Source organism: Mus musculus, chromosome 19 (genome assembly GCF_000001635.26).
Source record: "Mus musculus strain C57BL/6J chromosome 19, GRCm38.p6 C57BL/6J".
In the NCBI taxonomy this organism is placed as follows: Eukaryota; Metazoa; Chordata; class Mammalia; order Rodentia; family Muridae; genus Mus; species Mus musculus.
The window spans coordinates 58,819,096-58,841,595 of NC_000085.6; the positions used below are offsets into that span (position 1 = coordinate 58,819,096).

The following is a 22,500-nucleotide window of genomic DNA, read 5'->3' on the forward strand; positions in this document are numbered from 1 at the left end:
TGCCTCCTTCTGCAACTTCCTGCCTCTTACTTCAGCCCTATAAAAGCAAATCTATTTTTGGCAGCTTCATACATAGAGCCAGATTCTCACCGCACAGAGGAGGGGGAGAGCAGAGGAAACAGCCCCGGAAAGGGGACTGTGAGCGGAGGATAATCCGCCCTTGACCTTGAACAAGCTGAGCTCTGGGAGCTGCGTTGGGTAAAGCCCTAAGTACTGAACAGAGCCTGTGGTGCTCAAACTCACGGGGCCACATTACCACCTGCTGGGGATCAGGGTGCTTCGGTGACTCTTGGTAGGAAAGGATCATATACATGGCTACTGGCTTGATGTCACAAGTCTGCCTCCTGAGAAAAAGTGGGTATGGTGTCTCTTGGGAGGTCTTATGAGGACAGAGGACAAGGAGACATCTAAGGCACTGATGACGTGCCAGCCCTGGCTAGGACTGAGATTAAAGACCAAACCCTGACTCTCAAGGCAGAGTACTGTTCCAGGCTCATCAAAAGCCAGCTCGGCTGGGGACAGGGACAGACCACAGAAGACTGCTTGGCACAGTTATCTGTGATGGTAGGGAGGCCGCATTGGTACGTTTCTTGCAGCTAGCAGAAAACACCTGACAGAAGTAGTTCAAAGATGGCAGGATTTATTTTGGCCCCAGGTTTGGGAGTACAGTCTGGTCACGGTCATGGAGGGAAAGGCATGGTAGCGGGAACCTGAGGCAGAGGCTCACACTGCACCGCCAGGAAGCAGGAAGAATGAATGTTGGTGCCTGGCTCCCTTTCTCCAGCTTAGTCAGCCTAGGATTCCTGCTCATGAGAGGTGCCTCCTGCTGTAAGATGGATCTTCCCACATCAACTATGGCCAGAAATTTCCTCACAGACATGCCTTAATGTTTGTCTCCTGGAAGATTCCAGATCTTGTCAAGCTGGCCATCAGTATCAACCATCAGAGAGGCTGTGAACATCTACGGCATGGGTGAACTCTTGATAGCTGGTCACCAATCTTGGGAGAGAGAGTCTTGGCTCTGAGGGTGACAGGTTCACCATGGAGCTGCCCTAGTGTGGGAGCCTGACAGCACTCGGTATGTTAGCCCTTACCCTTCTCGGAGAGTCCACATGCTTCTAGATGGCCCTGACGGGCAAGTAAGCAGAGGGCGGTCCAGTTCCCAGAGGCAGGTGGCCACTGTCAGCCTCCTGGCCAAGCTGAATCCTTGCCTCTACTCCCTTCTTATATAAATGTTCTTGCTTCCAAGGCTTTTCCTGAAGTTTTTCATGATCTTTCATATCTACAGGAAATGTCTCTGAGCCACAGCTTGAAATCCAGTCCCCAAAATTTACAGTGGAACCATGACCCAGACACATGAATCCAGAGGGAGGGATGAGAGAGAGAGGATGGGGGAGAGAGGATGGGGGAGAGGGAGACAGAGAGGGAGGGGAGAGGGAGAGAGGAAGGGAAGAGAGGGAGAGAGAGGAAGGGTGAGAGAGGGAAAGGGTGAGGGAGAGGGAGACAGAGAGGGAGGGGAGAAGAAGAGAGAGGGAAAGAGGGGGTAGAGGGGAAGAGGTAGAGAGGGAGAGAGAGAGAGAGGAGGAGGAGGAGGAGGAGGAGGAGGAGAGGAGAGTAGAGGGGGAGGGGAGGGGAGAGGGTGGAAGAGGGAGGAAGAAGGGGGAGAGGAGAGGGGAGAGGTGGGAGGGAGGAGAGTGGGGAAAAGGGGGGAGAGGAAGGGAGCCTGTTAGGCTGACCCAGGAAGCTGAGGCACAAGAAGACCCTTTACCCATGTCTCTTCCCATATTCCTTAGGAAGCTAGTGGATGCTGGGAGATATCTGAGCACAGTCACAGTTGCCACTGTGGGAATCTCAGCTCCTTCTCCTCTGCCCCCCCCCCCCACCACCATCCCAACGTCCCTCACCTGGTAGGCAGCTTCTCTCATGAACTGCTTGGCTGGTTGCTTCCAGATGGCAGGCACTGTGATGACCCATCTGACGTCAGAGTTCTCAAAGTCCGACCCTGCCTGGTCACTCAGTTCCTAATGCCGAGAAGAATAAGTGTAGAAGGTGAAGAGATGCTGCTGGCCCCCGGGACACCCCCCGGGACACCCCTCCTGTGGCTTTGCTGAGCAGTCAGTCCTTTACCAGGAACTCCAGAGGAGCCTGTGCCTACATCCCACACAGCAGTGTGGAGGCAGGGCGCCCCTGGGCTCTTCTCAATTATTTCATATGCACCCTATAAGGGAAGGGACTGATGACTCTGTGGATTTACCTATTATGAGCATTTCATACAAAGGGAAATAATTATATAATGAGGCTTTTATGTATTGTTTCTTTTATTTCGTATGATGTTCGAAAGGTTTATCTGACCGTGATATGCATCTGTATTTCATGTCTTTTTATGGCTGAGTAACATTCGGTTATCAATCATCTGACGGACATTTGACTTGTCTCCGCTTTTTAGTTTTTATAAATAACACTGCTATGAATTTTTCAATGTGAATAGTTTTATGTGCGTGTGATTTCATTTCCCTAGGAGTGGAATTGCTGGGTCATGTCTCTGTGTTTGTCTTTTTTAGGAACTGCCAAATCTGTTCCAAGATGCTGAACCGTTTCACCTTCCCACCAGCGTTGCCTAAGAACACATTCAGGAGCTGGAGAGATGACTGGGTAGTTGAAGAGCACTGACTGCTCTTCCAGAGGTCCTGAGTTCAAATCCCAGCAACCACATGGTGGCTCACAACCATCTGTAATGGGATCCGAAGCCCTCTTCTTGTGTGTCTGAAAATGGCTACAGTGTACTCATAAATAGAATAAATAATAAACCTTTAAAAAAAAAATTTAAAAAACATCAACAAAGGAACATACTCGACTGTTGTAACCTCAGAGCCCACATGCTCTCCCCGTAGGCTGCACCTCTGCCTCCCGGGCAGGTGCAGCAACCCAAGGTTGGCCTAACGTAAGGCTGACTGCCCCTAGGCTTTACCTTCAGAGCCTGCTCCTTGAAGTACTGCAGGGCGTAAGCGAAGATCTCGAGGGCTTTGACCTTCTTGCCATTTGCTGCTGTTAAGTCTGTGTCCATGGTGAGGTCCTACAGGGAGAAAGATGTGACCTTGGTTAAGAGGAACCATGCCTTTGGTTTGGGATGGCTGTTTGGAGACCAGAGGAATCCTGCTTCCCTATGTTGAAAGAGGCAGAGACAATGGCGTACCTCCTTACCCCTGCAAGGGACCAGGCAGTAATGTCTCCTTACTCTGTTAAAGCTCTGGGGGTTCTCCCCAGGCCCCACCTTCACTGTGTCCTCCTTCCTTCCCTCTCCTTCTCCCCTTCTTGGCTCCTCAGGAGCAGGAGCCTCTGGCCCATAGCAAGTCCTGGGTATGGAGAGCAGGTGCCAAGTCCGGTGCAGTTCACATGCAACGTCCAGACATGGGTCACCCTTGGGAGCTCTGTGACAGCTTGATTCATGCCACTTCACTGCCAAGCGGGACGCTAACACACAGCAACCTCTCCTTCCCCGGCGAGCTGCCAGCCAAGTCACTAAAATAGAAGAGTTCCTATTTTAAGGCCGGTTCTGTCTAATCTGCTGAAAGCCAGGCAGGCATTGCTGCCTCTCTGGCTCTGCCAGAAGCCAAGGCAGCTACCGTACACGGTCCTCTGACAGGGGATACGGTGCAGAGGCCAGATGGTGGGTGGAAAGAGGTCATAAAAAAAAATCATGAGCAGGGTCCCCGGAGGCAGTGGGGGGAGGGATGGGTGGGTGTGGAAGGAAGCCTCTGGACTAACCCACTTTTCAGTGGGAGGAACAAATTAATCAGATTGATGTAGGCTAGATAGCCAGGCTTTGCCACTGTTTTGAGGCGGGGCCACGAGTTACTGATGGGTCTGTGTGGGGCCTTGGGTTATATCCTAAACCATCTGCTCATGTTCACTGCTCCCGGCCAGCGCCCCATTCTCCTGGTGCCCAGCTTCTAGATTCTCAGGCTCGGGGAGGCAGCAGAGTCCCGAGAAGCTACAGTTCTCCCCGTGCCTCCATTGCCCAATTCTGACAGTCAGCACTGCCTCCCATCTGAAAAAAAAAATGTGCGAGACCTTTTCATCCAGGAGAAATGCAACCTCACGTAAGCCTTGAGCCCTGGAGGGCGAGGTGCCAGTGGGGGTTTTCCTGCCTCCCCTTTGCTGTCTCCTCAAACGCCAATGGAAGCTACCATTCGACTACAACTTTCCTTCCTCTGGGGACATCATGCATGTATATCACTTCGATCCTTATACTCCCTGTGAACATAATCTTGTAACTGTCTCCATTTTAAAAAGGAGTGTGAGCTGGCCCTGGTGGTGTGGGCACACAAGTGTTGGCCCAATCCTTTGCCTGGGCAGTGATGGAGAGCTGGCCCTGGTGGCGTGGGCATGGGAGAGCAGGCAAGCTGACCAACTCAGCTACCACCCAGGTCCTGATCCAGGCCTTTGAGCTGGCTCACCCCAACATCTACCCAATCTCTGAACTGCTGGAGCATGTGAAGGGGCTGGTACTACAGATCCAAAGCTGCAGGGTCTCCATGACACAGGACAACAGGATATCCAAGAGGAGTCCCCGTGAGAATCCAAGATTGATGTGTAGCAGAAACCAGAGGCCTCAAATCAGACCAATGACTCACTGCAATGAACATCTGCAAGTAAAGTTGTTTGAGCAGAAGAGTGTACTGTTTGACAGACTGTGACATACCACAGTTTCCATGGCCAGATGGGTTTTTTTTTTGGGGGGGGGGATGGGGGAGGAGGCTACAGGATGGGAAGCAGATATGGAATGACCTGGAAATGAATGGGATTTGGTGTTCATGATGTAAAAAATCACAGAGTCAATTGAAAGTAGGCAAATAAATAGAATTTTGAAACGGAAGCACAGCGAGGTCTAGCAAGGTCATGTGGCTTGGACTAAGTGTCTTAGAGGAGTCAGGGGCGGCACTGAGACCCATGGCATGTGGCCAGAGCCTATGGTCTTCATCCAGTTTCCACCTTTCCCATGAAGCTTTGGGAAGGGGGTGCCTGTTTGACCTGGGCCACTCACAGAACACTGGCTTGCTCAGAGTTTTAGAAGTGAAGCTGATGGTCTGTCATTCAGCCCTCTAATAACTACCACACCCACTTAACTTCTTTCTTCACACACACAGAGGGTGGCCTGTCTGTTAGTACTGGTTTGCAGAGGAATTTTAATCCAGCAACATGGCTGCTCTGACAAGGGGGTCATATCCAAAGACTTTCTAGGTCTGTGTGATCTGTCTGGAATGACACAGCTTTAATCCCTATGGCTGGAATATAGACATGCCCTTAGGACACACCTTTCATCCCAAATAATGAAGGTAAAGTTAGTTTGTAGAAGAAAGCAGCCTGGTTTGAAAGTGACGTCTAGTTGAGAGGCAGACAAAGTGACAAATCAGAGATAGATTTGACAGAATGAGTCAGAGATGGAATATGTCCAACTCTCACAAGAACAGATAAGAAAGAGAGGCAGCTTTAGAAGGCAGTGCAGAGAGAGAGAGAGAGAGAGGGAGAGGGAGTGGGAGAGAGAGAAATTTTACAGAGACAGGTTCAGGTTGCAGGTGAGCAATTCAGTCAAAAGCTAAGAGAATGCTTGGAGAAGCATTTGGGCCAGGAACAGGCTGAATTGAACCAGCCAACCAGAGTTCAGAAAGAGTTAGAAAGTGTGAGCTTATTCAGCAGTAAGAATCTGAAACAATTACATCTGGCGAATAAAAGATGTTTTTACACTGGTAATTATTTCCAAACCGATCAGTTAATAAATAGCCTCAGCCCTGACCCACCTCCCCTACTTGGGTCTTCAGCCACGAGTTGGTCTCAGTGGGTAGAGGGGCCTCTGATCTTTCAACAGCCCCTTGGGCAGCAAGAGGGCAGCACCTTGCACCCATGTCACAGCTGGGATGCTCTCTGGCCTGTCAATTTCCTAAACAAAACAAACAACTAAATACTCCCAACAACTCCTCCCCACACCCAACAGCAGGATGCACTGTGAGCCCACAAATAGATGTGAGGAGCCTTCCAGGCTATTCCAAGACCTAGTTAGATGGCCATTAACCTCTTTTTAGGAGAAACCCAGGGAATCAAGTGGAAGACTCCCTACACTGCAGTCCCTTGCTCCCCCTCTAAAGAGACCAACTCACCCCTGTGGTGTGGAGTTTCATCTTGAACTTCTCCAAGTACAGCCATTGCTTGGCCTCACTGGGGTCCAGGTCATGGTAGAAGTCCCTGGCAGCGTACCCAAAGCTGTGGAACTTCCTCTCTGGTGTCAGCAAGATGGTGGTCGGGGTCTTCTGGTTGGAAACACCAGGGTCACCTCCTTCCCATCTCCTGTCACCAAGGAAAAGCAGAAGTTACAGGTCTTTGAAAACCCCCAGTCTAGTCAGCACAGTGGAGCAGAGTATCTACTGTTTACATCTGTCATTGATGTGAGAGCTCAGACTCACTCTGTATCAATTGACTAACATCTAGACACGCCTCAGTTAGAAGGAGAAGGGGCAAGAACCAGGTTCTTACTCAAGACAAGTTTTGCATTCACTTTTTACTCAAGTGTTTGCTGAGCAGCTATATGCTGGTGACACATGGGTACAGTGCTTATCGTATTTCAACCTTCCAATAAGCCTGGTAGGCCATATACTGTTTTATTTTTCATTTTCAAGCACTCAGCAGCTGATATAAGTACATAACCAGCTGGATTCCTCTTCTAAATAAGACCTTTTTGGACAAATACAGCAAGACATGCCTGACCGGATAAAAAGAGGGAGCCCAGGGACATGATCTGAGGGTCCAGGGAAAGCAGAAGCAACAGCTGGTGGGGCCCAGGAGAGATCTCAGAAGAAAGGTCACTTCAGGCTGCTTTAGGTGAGCTGGCCCAGGTGGTTAAGTGATGGCTTTGGTCAGGCAAAGCCTAGAAGATGTGCACACAAGAAGATATGCTGTGCACACAAGAAGAGTGAGGGATGGGCTGGGACAGCAGTGGAACCGGGCTGGAAAGATCTGTGAATAACGGGAACAGGTACAAGTCTAACAACAGATCAGGGACGCTGCTGTTGAGCCCAAAGGCAGGTAGGTGCAGAGGTCATGCCTCGCCTGGGGCAGAGCTGAGAGAGACTCAGGAAGAGAGAGGAGAAAGCCAAAAAGACCAGAGAGGGCCGAGGCAGCCAATGGCTATGGTAATGAGGAGCACAGAGGACCCAGGAAGGGGGAGCTCAGATAGCCATTTGGGGTGCTGGGGAGGAGGCAGCTACAGGTAGGGAGCATCCAGAAGAAAGAACGCATGCATGGAAAAGAAGGAGGGGCCCCAGACAGCTTCCATAGCCCAGTGACAGCCATGGTGACAAGATGGGGATCTCCTGAGGAGGAGACACAGGGCCAGAGGAGGAAACCCGTGGGCAGACACAGACATGCAGGGGGGCAGGGCTGGGGTTGGCTCAACCCTAGGGTGGGAAGGGCAGGTTGCTCATGGTTCCTTTCCCCTCTCTCCGGGCTCCTGCCCTCCAGAAGCCAGGGCTGCCAGGAGCCTGCACTGTTCCCTTCCCTGCCAGGCCTAGACCTGGGAGCAGCCTTAGTGCCAGACATGGGCCCAGTCGCTGCTGCCCCGGCTGAGTTCTAACCTGTTCTAACGTGTTCATGCCACATCCAGCATGAGAAGGTCTGCACAGAGCAGATGGGTGCCTCCCATCTTGAGGATCTTCCACTGAGATACCTGTGGCACTGTCTCTGGCCAGACTTCCAGTCAAGTTGCGAGTTCCCCCATCAGCTAAGTGCCTCAGACTTGCTGTGAGTCACTTTTTCAATGACTTTAGACAAACACTAATGTCTCACTCTGAGGTTGATCACTGAATCCCCAGGGACATTGTCCCATGGGACCCCAAGGACAGTGGTGAAAACACTAAGGATGCCCCAGGGCATTTTGGCTTTGGGGTCACCAGGCTGAGGTCCACCCTTCTCTGCTTTTCCAGGGGCTGGGTGTTTTCTGCACAAGGACAGGTGGACACCTTCCTGCTCATATCTTTCATGTATGCTGATTTACTCCATAGAAAATCTCATTAAATTTGCACAAAGAACACATGAGGCAGATACCGCCTTTATCCCCAACTCTAGAGTGAGGAAACAGAGGTGTAGCAGGTTCAATAATTGCCTGAGGTCACCAGAAAGTGGCTAGCCCTTGGATCACCTGTATCACAGGAACTATATAGGGTCCCTGCTGGCTCCTCTGGAATTACTCTACCTGGGATTAAATTGTCCTGCACAGCCCCTCCCTATACTATGTAAGAGTTAACCCAATGATTGACAGATGGAAACCTGTAGTCTGGACGTTGGCAAGTAGCACAGGGAATCTCGACCTGAATCAGGATGCTCTCCCACACACCAGTGACTAGCCTACCCACAAGCCCACACAAGTGTGGTACCCAGGCCACCTGGTGCCCCTTCCCCTGCCACACTCACCGCATCACGTGGATACATTCTGGCTCCTTGGTAAAGCTGTAGGCATAGCCACTGGACGTGGTCCCAAAGTCGATGGCCACCACCACGAGAAAGGTCTGCTGCTCAGAGACGGGGTCAGCATCGTTCTGAAAGTGCATGGGGAGCCACGGGAGGGTGAGGGCCAGGCCTCGTCTTGAGGAGGAAATCTCCACCCTGCCCAGTTTGGCACTCACTGCAGGCAGACTGCCCTGCTCGAGCAGGTCAGCTCCAGCTCCCATCTGAGAGAGAGAGGCTTGCAGAGAAATGAAAGCAGCCCTGACTGGCTGAGGGTGCCCCCTGCAGATGGTTCCCTTCATTAGCTGAGCGAGCATACCTGCTAACTATGGAAATGCTACCCGCCATGGGGCAGAAGCCCATGTCTCCTACCACTGCAGAAGCCCTGCCACCACTCTAGGCTCTCAAAAGCTGATCCCCCCAAGCTCACACTGCTCTCCAGGCTAGTGCCTCTGCATCCACCAGGCACACCTCAGAAAGCTTTCCCAGGCCCAGGATAGGAAGCAGGCAAAGTGCATTTGCTTCCACCACAGATGTGCACACAACAGGGGGAGGTGAGCGGCTTGCCTAGTGAAGGCAGCTAATACATGCACACACACATGCATACACACACACACACACACACACACACACACACACACACGCAAACACTCACATTTCTTACCAAGATATGGGAAGGGGACAGAGGTGTTATTCCTGTGTCCCCGAGACTCCTGGCCGGAGAGGAATATGTAGATGTGGGGGCTGTTTCTGAAAGGAAAGACAAAAATTAGCTTCTTAAAAGTGACGCAGGCCAGCCCAGGGAGCAGGAAAGAGGCCAGTGTGGCTTTGTTCCTACACTACACACACAGGTTCTAAACAGTCTGCTACCATACCGCACAGGGCAGTCCCCAGCCTGGAAGTCAGGATGTCCCTGCCCAGGCCACTAACCCTTGCACTTGGCCTTTAGAGCTTGAACAAGTGGATGTTTTGCCCCTTTTCTCTAAGTGACCACCAGGCCTGTCACTGCCACCCTCCCTCGCCTCTAACCCCCCATTAAGGAGGAGACACTGCTCTGTTCCCAGAAGGGCTCAGCTCTGTAATGTGGACTCCACAGTGGACCAGCACAGCCTGTGTCACGTGCAGGAGAGTGTGGTCCTCTGAGCAAAGCACTTATCACCTTCATCGGAGCAGCCGCGGTAGCTTGTGGGAGCCCACCCCAATGGGACTATAGTCCCTCATAGAGCTAGGGATTGGGGGTGGGTATCACAGGACCTGAGACTCAGTCTTCCCTCCCAACATTTGTTTATGATTCTGCCCTAATCGCAGTAGCCTTGGAGGCTGGGGAAGCTCTGGAGTACACAGGCTGGGAAACATTACGGGAGCGGCTCCTCTCGCGTGGCCATGGAGAAGCCATCATCCCATACTGGGTATGGGATTTTCTAGTGTGCCTGCTTCGTGGTCACTCATGTTCCTGTGAGCAACCCCTTACCCATGTTCTGTGTGCCTAATTACCTCACTGGTTCCCCAGTCTGCCCTTTAGAGGGACCATGTCACTGGAACTTCAGATTACTTATGTCTCCCCATGGAGGAAATTATTGCAACGGAGAAGATAGGCCAGTCTTCAGGTATCCCGGAAGAGCATCTACAGCCCTCAGGTGGCCAAAGGTGCAGAGGACACACCCTATCCCAGGGCTAACAATTCTTGTTCATGGAATATGGGACATGAGAGCAATTGCCAGGAACAGCATCCAGTGACTGACAGATGCATCACTTGCCCCTCCCAAGGCACAAGGCCCTCCAGAGCACAGTGAGCTCACATCTTCAGGGAGGCTGGAGGTTTCTGACATTCAGGAGGAAAAAGGTAGCAGCCAAAAGGTAGCTGGGTCAGCTGCCCTGGCCCTGGGACTGATCCCCATAAGGGACACTAGGTCAAATAGAAGACAATGGCAAAATGGCATAAATGTCCTGTTGCCCTGGTCCTTGTCCCGTTGCAATGATTCAAGTACAGACATTTGCTCTGGAGCAGTCTCAGGGATACCCCAGGACAAGACATGCTGTCCCTGGTCAATGCTTGAAAGCTGCACAGTACCCCTGTGCCAACTGCCCAGGGCTGGCAGGGCCCCAAAGCAACCAAGCAAAGACTTGCTGACAGAAGCTGCTATCCAATCAAGGATACAACAGCAAGATGCTTCACGCCCACCAGTACCAGGGGCCAGGCAACCGCTCTGGAAACTCTGCTAGTTTAGTACACAGCTTAATTCCATGTAGGCGGTGTATGGGTTGGCTCTATCTGGGAGAGGCTCTCCTCTCTGGGGGAGCATGAGGAATAGCTCCATCTGCTTAATCGCTTTGTGTTAATCCCAGCCTCTTGCAGAATTGCTTTTTCTCTACACGGTGGGAATTCAAACAGCATTATTCCAGTGGCTCCCGAGCAGGCTGAGGAGCGAAATAGATCATGAATGAGAGAATGAAGTCTCCTATCTGCAAGTCACTTCCTATCTGGGCTCACAGCCTTTCTCTTCCCCAGGAGGCTCCATGAGTTTAGGAGAATATGGTCAGCCTCATTAGCCACCAGAGAAATTCAGATCAAAATGACAATGACATCAGGCTGTGGTGGTGCACACCATTAATCCGAGCACCTGGGAGGCAGAGGCAGGTGAATCTCTGAGTTGGATGCCAACTGGCCTACCAAAAATTACGATGAGATGCTACTTCACCCACAAGGATGACTATAATTTTTAAAAGGAAAGAAAAACAAGCACAGAAATTGGAAGTCTGGTGCTTTGCTGGTGAGATGTAAATGGGCCAGCTGCTCTGAAAACTGGTTTGGCTGCTCCTCCAAATGTCATATGTAGAATAACTACGTGATCCAGCAACGTAACTGGTAGAGACTTGGAAACGGACTCACAGAGAGACTTGTATGTGAATGCTCATGGCAGCAGCATTCGCAATAACCAAGACTGGAAACACACCTGTGGTGTGTCCATCCAATAGCGGAAGGAGTTCACCAACATGGCTGGATAGTATTGGAAACAGTACAACCCCGTGCAAGGCTGACAACCGTCCCCCCGCACCCCCCCCCCCACACACACACTGTAACACCATCGAGCCAGGAAACAGTGCAAACAGGACAGACATGAAACACTATGTAATTTTGCTTGCATGAACTATCCCAAACAGGCAAATCCAAAAAGACAGACAGTAGGGAAAAGGTGACCAAGGGTTATTGCTTCAGAAGCCCAGAGCTCCTGACTGGCACAATGAAGAGTTTTGCAAATAGCAGTGCTTGTGGCAGGTACACTGTTGTGAACATAAACCATGCTGCTCATTAATTGTTAAACATTAAACATAAAACTGTTTCAACGGGAAGCTCTGTGTTATGTATACTCTACCATAATAAAAATATTTATTAAGCGCTCATCTTGGGCTCGTGATGTAACTCAGTTAGCGGAGTGCTTGCGCAGAATGTGCAAAGCCCTGGGTTTGACTCCCAGAACCACAGAGTGACCAGCCGTGAAGGTAGAGGCAGGAGGATCAGATGTTCAGGGTCACCCCCACGTTATATAGGGAGTTTAAGGGCAGTCTAGGCTACCTAAGGCCTTGTCTAACAGCAAAACTTATCTTGCTTACCAGAGGACAAGCTTTCCTCTTCCTATTAGTACCCATGACCCGCTGCTCTTGAAAAGGGAACAAGGTAGACTTGGCTCCTCAGTGAGCCTGCAGAACACCCCAGCTTTGCTGACTTTCAAGCACTGGGAACCTCTTTTTATAAAAGCCTGAGGAGTCTGTGTCTTCACACTGGGGCTTAGCCAGGCAACCCTTCCCATGGTTGATGATGGCTGTATTCTATACAAAGACCCTGGGGCAACCTTGGGCGAGTTGCCATCCACCCAGTAGCTATCCTCTCTCCACCTGCTACCTCGAAGGCCTGAGGCCGTGTGTCCACATTTACACAGAAGGTCTTGGATGATATCAAACATCTAATTGCCTGGAAAATCTGGTGTTGGCAATTAGCAAACAAGCTACATGCACAGGGGCTGCACACACCCTGCTGCCTCCTAGTCCTGATTACCTTGTCACTCAGTCCTTCTCAGGCTTTCTTTCTTTGTCCCATGACATGCAGAACAGCACACATTGAGCCATGCATTGAACATGCACATGCTCCGGGTCCTCGGGGAACACCAAGATATACTGAGGGCAAAAATCAAGGATAGGAGAAGCGGTTGCCGTCCTCCCCTCCCCCGGCACATATGGCACGGTATTGAATAAGTCATTTGACTTGCTGATCCCTTTCCAGGCCAAGAGGCAGCTGAACTTCATGGATTTCTTCCATCAGAAATTAAAATTCAGCTGCACTGTACAGATTTCAAACAGATCTGCCTGGATGGGGAAGGTGGAGTGGTGACATTCTCATAGATAGGTCCAAAAGCAAGGTTTAAACGTCTCGGGGGAAATGAAATGGCATTACTGTATTCCCTGAGAGGGTACAGCGGAAAGCTTAATTTTGCTGCACTGAGTCCCAGCCAGGACCGACTTCTTTCGTGCTGTCTACAAGTCACAATAACTAAGACCGTGGAGCTTGAAATCTTTCCCAATAGAAGATAACGGGCAAGAGTCGGAGAGGCTACGGGTATAGGGAACAAGACCGTTTCTCTGGCTTTTGCTTAGACAAAGGTCATCTACAAAAGTAAATTCCAGGTGCCACCAGTTCATGCTGCTGTACAGTGACAGCCCCATAGGACACAAACTCAGACAACAAGCATTCATGACACCCAAAGCTCAACCTGTGGGAAGTTTCCTACTATGGCCTTGGAAGAAGAGAAAACGTAGGCTCAGCTTTCATTGTTTGGTATGTTTGGCGGTGGAAGAAGTCCAATTACCTCCTGTAGGCCATGAAATACAGACACTACACATACCACACACACATACAATATACACATACCACACACATACACACATACACACACACATATACACACACCACAAACATACATTCCACACATACATACTACACACACACCACACACACATACACTACTCACACATACTACACACACATACTACACATACATATACACCACACACTCCACACACACACACATTCCACACACACATATACTCAATGTATTCCACACACACACACCACACATACTCATAACATACTCCACACACATACACTCCACACACACACAACACACATTCCACACACACTCCACACATACACCACACAACACACATTCCACACATACAAACTACACACACACACACACACACACACACACACACACTCCACACACACATGTGTGGAGTATGTGTGGTGTATGTGTGGTGTGTATGTATGTGTAGTATGTGTGTATGTGTGGTGTGTGTGTGTGTGTGTGTGTGTGCACAGGAAGAAAAGGATCTCAATATGTCCTTCAAAGACCCCTAACTTCCTCCAAGTAGGTTTCACCCCTCAGGTTCCAATGTCTGCAGTAGCTTTGGTAGGAACAAGAGAGGAATCCTACAGATTTAAGTCACAGAAGTTAGAAAGACAGGGACCATTTCAAAGATGCAAATAGTCAACTGCAAAACCCCGGCAAGGCTAAGAGGAAGTGAGACTGGTGCTCTCTCATGAATGAAAATTTAACTGTCACACTATCTACATCAATAGTTTTAGATGACTTTTTTTTGTGTACTAAGAATTGAACCTAGAGCCTCCCAAATGTCCAAAGTGCTCTCTCCCACGGAGCTGTAGTCAGCCCATGTCTTAGATAATTAGTATCACCTCAGTCTTATACAACTAGGTATGTAGACTATCTTTTAAAAAAATAGTTTAGTGAATATAAAATCAGGTGAGAGCGATGTTTGTTGGTTCACTTAAAATGATGTTTGCAGCACAGACTGGTACAGGAAATCAAAGTACTTATGCAGCAAAGTAAGAGATGAACAGATAGAAGTACGCTGAACCAATGCGCCTCCTGCTACTCAACTCTGGAACCTGAGCCTGGCATTGAGGAGCAGCTAGTTAGCTTAACCCTCATGGCTTTCCTTAATGTCCCAGGGATTAAAATGTGGGCTTCATCTGGTTCCAGCTACAAATGCAAGGCACGTAAAAACAGGTCACATTTTAGTCGCTCCCAGCTCTAATGGCTTTCATCAGAGCAGGCACTCTTAAGACGAGAATAAATAAATGAAGTCTTGCGAAGGGAGTCGTAATTCATAAACTTGCTTGTTGCCCTTGTCTCTGTGGGGGACATTAGTCAGCAAACGCCAGCGAGCAGACTCCCCCGCAGTTCGAGGTACATGGGAATGGATCTCATACTCTAATCTCAATGCTTTTAAAGATGGAGATGGAGCCACTAGGCTGGCCTTATGCTGCAGAGCTCCAGATTTGTGTGAGATGTGACGGGCAGTCTCATCACAGTCTTTCCTCCCTGGGGAATTCTCTCTCTGCTGACTCTCGGCTTTATGTTTCTATTAAATAAAGGGGCCTTTCTAAAGACTGCTGTTTTCTAAGGGTCACAACTTTAAAAATCTCCATTTCTTCTTCTTTCCTGGGATGGCAGGTATTTGCCCAGATTACAGTCTCTGTGCAGAAGCCCGATCTTCCTTTCCTTACACACCGTCTTTGCAGTATCATCTTGGAAAACTGATCTGCTCAAGGTCATTTGTAGGTTACTGGGAAATGTCTTTTGGGGAGGAGGATAAAAAAACCTCTTTTATTGCCCTGGAACAGGCTTCATGGCTAGCTGAACCAATGCATTACACCAAGCTGAAGTTCCATCTCAGTAAATAATTGATGGGTTTTTTTTTTTTTAATTACCATGGTTGATGTCCAAAGTAAATGGAAATTTTATTAGCGTGAGCAGGGAGACCCTCTCAATACAGAGAATCCCGAGGATAAAATAACCGCTCTCCAGATGCTACGTCATAATTATGTAAATGAGTACTCTGTGGTTGAAACCGAAGCATCCAGTATGGGCCAAAAGGGGGTCTGTGACAATGGCCTGAATCTTCTAGCAACCTTCTCTTGCTTCCCGGACAGTCCAAGAGATGAGACTGAGAACAGTGAGGTTCCCCCAGTCAGTGAGTTCCCAGAGACACTCAGCTGGGCAGCACACTTTCTCCTCTTACGATCAGGTTCAAACACGGGTTCCTGGGCTTTCAACGTGTGCCTGAGTATGTGCAAGCGACTGCTGGGAGCCGTGAGGAAACACCTTCTAGACCAACAGCTTGTAGAAGTCAGACTCAGCAACCATGTATCACGAGGCCACCAGCACCCTGCACTTAGAGAATCTCCACACAGGCTCTCAAGATAGCTCTGTCCACCAGCTTCCACCAATGGACTCTTCCATGAGCTGAGGTCATGCTTCCTGTCTGATTCCCCTGGCACCTAACATGTTAAAGGGTTGCAAATGTTGAATAGCTGAATAGCTGGATGGACTGGTGAATGGATAGACAGACTGAAGAGAGGATAGATATGTGTTTGTGTGGATGTGTATGGTGGCTAGGGTTAATGGTCAGCTACATGGAATCTAGAATCGCCTGGCCTCTGGACATGCCTGAAGCAGTGATCTTGATTGCTCTAATGGAAGTGGGAAGACCTGCTGCTCTGTAGGTGGTACCATCCCCCTGGCTGCTACCCTGGGGTGCGTCAGTGGAGAAATGGAGCTGAGCACGCAGCATTCATCATGGCTCTCTGCTTCCTGATTGGATACAATGTTCATCACGCTCTCTGCTTCCTGATTGGATACAATGTTCATCAGCTCTCTGCTTCCTGACTAGATACAATGTGACCAGATGTTTCAAGCTCCTGCTGCTATGATTCCCCCACCATGGTGGACTGTACCCTCCAGCTCTGAGCCAGAAAAAAGTCTCTCTCCCTTAAGTTGCTTTGGTTGGGGTGTTTCATCACAGCATCAGGAAAAGACATTAAAACAGATGGATAGATGGATATTTATGTGTGCCCAGGAGCGGACCTGGTGACTATGATCTATGGACTTGGAGCAATGATGAGGTCCTTTCCAACAGAGGCTCCAAACTCTCAGTCAGTGTAACAAAAATGCACCTGCCAGGTTGCCACTAAAATGTAGAATCAACCCTCAAATCAGCCAGATATGCCTCGCTCCTCAGACACCCCTTTATGCCTGAGGAACCATCATTGTTCTCGGACAAGGAGGTCCTCTCCATCTTTGTCTCCTCCCCCTTCCCCTCCCCCTCCTGGGCTCGCTCTCTCTCTCTCTCTCTCTCTCTCTCTCTCTCTCTCTCTCTCTCTCTCTCTCTCCCACTCTCTCTCTCCACACTGATCCAGATGGTGAAGAGGAAATGATCCGTGGTTATACCTCGGAACAGGCAGAGCGCCCCAGACATACAAGGTCAGTAAATGTCACTAAATGCCCCTGCATTTAGATTCTGTGGGTTTGTCCATCAAAGCTGAAAATCCATACAAGACAGAAACTTGGCAAATGGAATGTACAGGAAACTTCTAGTGACGGGAACCGTGAGGGTCAGGACTGCCAAAGCTGAGGGAGACTGTCTGGGCCCAGCTTCCCACTTAGGCTCTCTGCTCACAAGGGGACTTCCAGACTAGCCACGGAGAATATGGGAGGCCACACAGCCTTGAGCAGCCTTCTTCACTCTTGCAAGAAAGACTGATTTCTCACCTAAAAAATAATGCTCTTTTCTACTGGTGATAGACCCCTCCAAGTTAATGGTAAACATGCCTGGGAGGGTGTGGCCCTCACAGGCTGCACAGCTTCTGGAACTGCTGGGTAGCTGAAGAACAAAGAACGAACATGTTTCTACCACCCAGTCGGCTGGGCGCACACTGAGCAAAAGAACAGGTCCCTGCCACCACCACGTGTCCTTGGGAGGGAAAGGAAACAGGAAGGAAGGGCAGGCAGATAGAATGTCTGGGTTCACCTTTCTCTAGCTGAACTGTCTAGTAAGAAAGTATTGTCCTATGTCCAGGAAAGGGCAGTTTCCCAGACCACCATGTGCCCCAAGCTGGAAAGCCTGGACACACCCTCCAACTTTATGCAGGTGCCTGTGAAGGCAGAGCTATGAGCTCACAACACAATCCTCTGGAGAGTTCCTTAGTAGAAAAGATGTCCCAAGACAGATGTGTAAATGGTTCTCTGACCTTGAAGGGCATCTCCTAAGCACGGACAGCTGCATCATTGCCTTATAGACAGGTGCTATCCCATGCCAGGAACTTACGGGCTACAGCTTCTCTTAGATGCCAGGATGTGGCAGCATAAGGATACAGTTACTGAACAGGTAGTGTCAGCACAGGTCTATTCTAGCTTCTTCTCCCTTAGACACTCTGAAGCCCGGCATGCTGATGCAGCCGCCTGCTAAAGGGCTGAGCAGTGGCCACCCTTCCACCTTTCCCTTCCTGGAAGATGATCATTTTCAAAGTGCTGTGGAACAAACGTTAAGATTCCGAATACCCATCAAAAGCCACATCAGAACCAACAGCATTGATACACTCTAGGATAGCTGACTGATACAGTGTAGCTATAGCTGACCGATACAATGTAGCTGGCCATGGTGGCTCATACAAATCTCAGCACTTGGAAGGCTGAGTGAGGTAGGAGGATCAACATGGGAAGCTAGCCTGGACTACATAGTGAATTCAGGACTAGCCTGAGCTATAGCATAAGACCCTGTTAAAAAAAACAAACAAACCTAAACACATTCTGTGTAACTATTTTCAAGGACAAAGCTTCTGCTCCCAGAAAGTAAAAGCAAAAACAGGCAAAAGCTCCGAGGTGTGAACGAGCCCTGGAAAGAACAAGGCAGCACCACTGCCCAGCACAGCCTTAGGAAAAGTCTGGTGGCTGGTGTTCAAACTTTAGGGACACCTCCAGGACCCAACACCCCATTCAGCACAGCTCTTACACCATGGGTACCACACAGGAAAAGCCTTGGAGTCTTACAGGGAGAAAGGAGAAATGTTTTCTTCTGAAGACTTCTTAAGATCTTTTAAACTCAAACCCCATAATTCTCAATGTTTTTATGAGACTGGCGGGCTACCTACTGTGCTAACAAGGCATCTTACTTCTCAGTAATTTTAATACAGAAATCTTGAGTGGTGAACGTGCATGTCAACAAAGACAAGATTCTTCAGCTGGGTCCAGTTACTGATTAACACTGGACTTCAAAATGGTAAAGCATGAATGGCAAAATCTCAAAAGGAGCTTCCTTCTGGTGGAGCTGATGAAAAGTATTTAACTCAGAGTTTAAAAGGCAGGGGAGAGAACATTGGTGAACACTGAAGACGCGTTCCCCAACACTCCCCTCATCTCCAGGCTGGATCTGTTCAAAGTCTTTTATCAAGAAAGGTAAGGGGTCCCCAAAGCTGCTTTCTAAGGAACTGGTTTAGCTCTAGGATGTCTCCCCAGAGGGGTGGCAAATCCCAAAACTCCTTATCTCATTGACCCCAACCTCCACCCAAACACATGCCTAGGCAAAAATGCAAATTGAATCCCCCTGAATTCTTTACAGAGCTGAAGTGGGGGAGCAGATCTGGAACAAAGCAAAGCCAGGCAATAGAATGTGTATTAATTTTCAGGGGCATGGAGAGACTGCAGATAGCCAGGGTGTTCACACACCCCAGTGTGTGTGTGTGTGTGTGTGTGTGTGTGTGTGTGTGTGTGTTAACTGAGCATGAGAAGGTTTAAGATAAAGCGTCCTCCTAGGACCCTTTGTTCTGGTCTCATACCCAGTCCAGACATGCTTGGGCCCAGGAAATGAGCCTTTGTACTGTAACCACCATACATGGATGGCCAATAGCCCCATCTGGGCTTAGGGAGGAGATCTTGGGCACCCATGGTGGTTCATTTGCCCCTTTGGCCCTGTTCTTGTCGTCCACAGGCATATTCCTCCAAAGACGCAGCACTCTGGCTTCAGTCAGCCTTAGGGTGACCTGCAAGGACAGCCTCTGACCCTGCTGTTATTTTTAACAGCCCGTGTGGAACTCAATTAACCCACACCATCTCTCCTCTGCAGAGTGGAATTCGCCATACACCTCCACCCCACCACGCAGTCACCAGCCTGACTTCTGCAACACACCCACTGAACCTGGAATGTCTGAGTCCTGTGTTGTCCCTCAGATGAGGAAATGTAGGGCTGGTCCCAGAGACACCACACTAGCCTTTACTTCCCATTCACTACGAGAGGGTCCTGGGTGATGTGGGCTGAGAACACTCTGAGTTAGTGAACAAGAAAGTTCCCGAAGCTACACATGCCACTGGGGAAGTAGGCGGCTGGCCGCTGGGCAATTGCTTCAGCATTCTCTGCACTTGAGATCAGCAGAACAAACCAGGGCCTTAGTAAACACCAGCCCAGCCTGTGTGCCTGTTCCAGCCCTCCTCTGCCTACCCCACCAGGCTGCCATCATCTGGATCAGAGAACAGGCACCCACGTGAACTTCATTCAGGGGAGCTGGCTGACTGAGTGCCCGCCCTCTGAACTGATCTTGCTACTTCAGCTTAAAACAATGAGAAGCAACGCAGACTCATGCCAGTGGGAAGGAGGCCCGGAGAGCGACTGCTGACCGGAAGGGGACTTGTGCTGGGTGAGGAAGATGCAGCAGGGACCACAGCAGAGGGTACACCATGAGAATGACAAAGTTATATGAACTTCCCTGACCACTGACTCCCCCCTCACCCACACACACACTCCTGGCTGGTTTCTGCCTCCAGGTGGCTCCCCTTGGGTCCCATCTTAGCCATGAATGTCCTTATGTGACCCCCACCTCTAATACCTGCTGAAGCTCTCTATTGCCCTTTGCATATGACTCAACTACTTAACCAGTCAGATGCATTGATTAGGCTTTCGCTACTACCCCTCATCATCATTGCCCCTTATACAACCCTCTCCATCAGTGGGGGCTATCCTCTCTGCCATCTGGGAAGCCATCTGCTGTCCCCTAGTCTGTCCCCTGCACTGTCTGCAGCCCCTTATTGTGGAAGGAGCTGAGCCTTCTGGCTGATCTCCAAAGCAGGACCCACCTCCTGCCACTCCTCCAAGGTGGGGGATGGGACTGAGACCTCAGAGTTAGCTGGACTTAGGGATAACAAGTTCTTCCCTTCGACATTTCTGCCAAAGACGGGATTTTGCCCCAGGCCTCAGATTCTACAACTACAAACAGAGTTAGCAGCTGTCACACTCAGGGAAGACCTAAAAGAAATCTCTAGTACCCATAAAGAGTGTTCATGAACATGGGCACCGCCTGCCAACTGGCCACACAAAGGACATACACTACTGACAGTCTCTAAATCAGTTGTGAAAACTTCTACCCTGGTCCAGACAAGGCACCAATCCCATGTGTATCCCCAAAATTACTACAGGCAAGCAGGGCAGCCACTGACACCCAGTCCCTGTGCCAGCTATGCACCTCCTACTCATGTGCTGAAATCCCTGCATAGTTGAACGTAAGCCAAACCTATGACCCAGGAACTCCATGCTCGGGCCTTTACCCATGAGATATGAGGATCCGTGTCTAACATGAGATTTATTCCAGAATGTTCGCAGCTACATTTGTTTGGTTGTGGTTTTCACAGAAGTCAGACACAGTTCCAAGGAGAATGGATACATGAAGTATGGTTTAACCACAAAGAGCTACTACTCTGCAGTAATTAGACCCAGCAACTGGGACACCAGAGCAGGAACAAGCCTCAGGATCACTGCAGAGCAAGAGGCCTTGGGTAAAGAGCACACCCTGAATGGGAGCACGCACAGACCAGGAAACACACACAGGCTAGGGAGCACACACTGATCAGGGAGCACACACTGATCAGGGAGCACACACAGACCAGGGAGCACACACTGAATGTGAGCACACACAGACCGGGGAACACACACTGACTAGGGTGCACACACTGAATATGAGAACACACAGACCAGGGAGCACACACTGACCAGGGAGCACACACTGAATGGTTCCCTTATGAAAAGTTCAGAAAGGGCAGGCTGGGCTAGGGAGTCGACAGGCACTGAGAAGGGGCGCAGGGAACTTTGTGGAGTGCTGCGATTATAAGAGCTGGCAAGGTAGCTCAGTTATGGAACTCTGGTCTAGCATGCACTTAGCCCTGGACTCCATGTGCTGACTGCATAAACTGGGCATGATGGTTAATAACACTTAAGAGGCAGAGACAGAAAGATGAGGAGTTCAAGGCCATCTTCAGCTATACAGCAAGTCTAAGGCCAGCCTGGACTGCACACACACACGCACACGCACACACACACATACACACACACACCCCAAACAACCCCCCCCCAAAAAAACCAATCAAACAAAAACCATCCTCTATCTATTTTGCCTGATATGGTGCTTGGAACATGTGCTTCTTGTTGCCATGGTAACAAGTTATTAGCATTTAGTGGCTTAACACAAAAATGACTTCATTCTCTTATAGTTCTACAGGTCAGGCATCTGAAATGGGTCTAATGGCCACATTCGGGGTATAAGAGGGCAGGGCTAGTTCCTTGTGGAGGGGCCAGGGAAGAATCCATCCTCTGCATTTTCCAGACTCCTAAGGACATCTGCATTCCTCAGCTCAGCCCCCCTCCGGCTTTACAGGCAGCAACGCTGCATCTTTAAAATGTCATGTCTGATTACTCCATCTGTCTCCTTTCCTCATGATGGCCCTTGAGATCACATTGGTGCACACAGGTAATCCAAGAATTCTGCCTTCCCTTCTCCTAACCACACCTGCCTGGTCCCTCTGTCATGCCAGGTAATAATCAGAGTAGGTTCCCGGGAGATACTGGCTTAGTCCATTTGGAATGTAAGAAAATGATAAAGCTATCTATCAGCGGTACCAATAGACTGTGAGTGCTAACCTGCAGCTTTAGGGATGGACAGAGGTTGGCTGTGGGTGGGGCTCCCAGCTGTTTCCTCTTTCCTTCCTTTTGATGACTTTCTGCAGAGGACAGGGAAGCTCCAGCCGTGTGAACCAATGCAGCCTAGCTTTACCCTGGCCCTGTCCAGGAGGCATTGGACAAAGAGTGTTGTTTGCCCCTACCTCTCCCCTG

The 22,500-nt window shown here is 49.7% G+C and overlaps 1 protein-coding gene across 5 annotated transcripts in view; it reads right to left on the minus strand.

Moving 5' to 3' along the window:
• The window catches only part of Hspa12a (heat shock protein 12A), a 147,923-nt gene that overhangs the window by 23,346 nt on the left and 102,077 nt on the right, over positions 1 to 22,500 (minus strand). For all 5 annotated transcript variants that reach the window (NM_001327998.1, XM_006527377.2, NM_175199.3 and 2 more), the window contains 5 exons: positions 9,158 to 9,243; positions 8,461 to 8,585; positions 6,156 to 6,342; positions 2,969 to 3,073; positions 1,905 to 2,021 (listed from right to left, as the gene is read on the minus strand). In NM_001327998.1, coding sequence (NP_001314927.1) covers positions 1,905 to 2,021; positions 2,969 to 3,073; positions 6,156 to 6,342; positions 8,461 to 8,585; positions 9,158 to 9,243 — 620 coding nt within the window. The remainder of the gene's footprint in view (positions 1 to 1,904; positions 2,022 to 2,968; positions 3,074 to 6,155; positions 6,343 to 8,460; positions 8,586 to 9,157; positions 9,244 to 22,500) is intronic.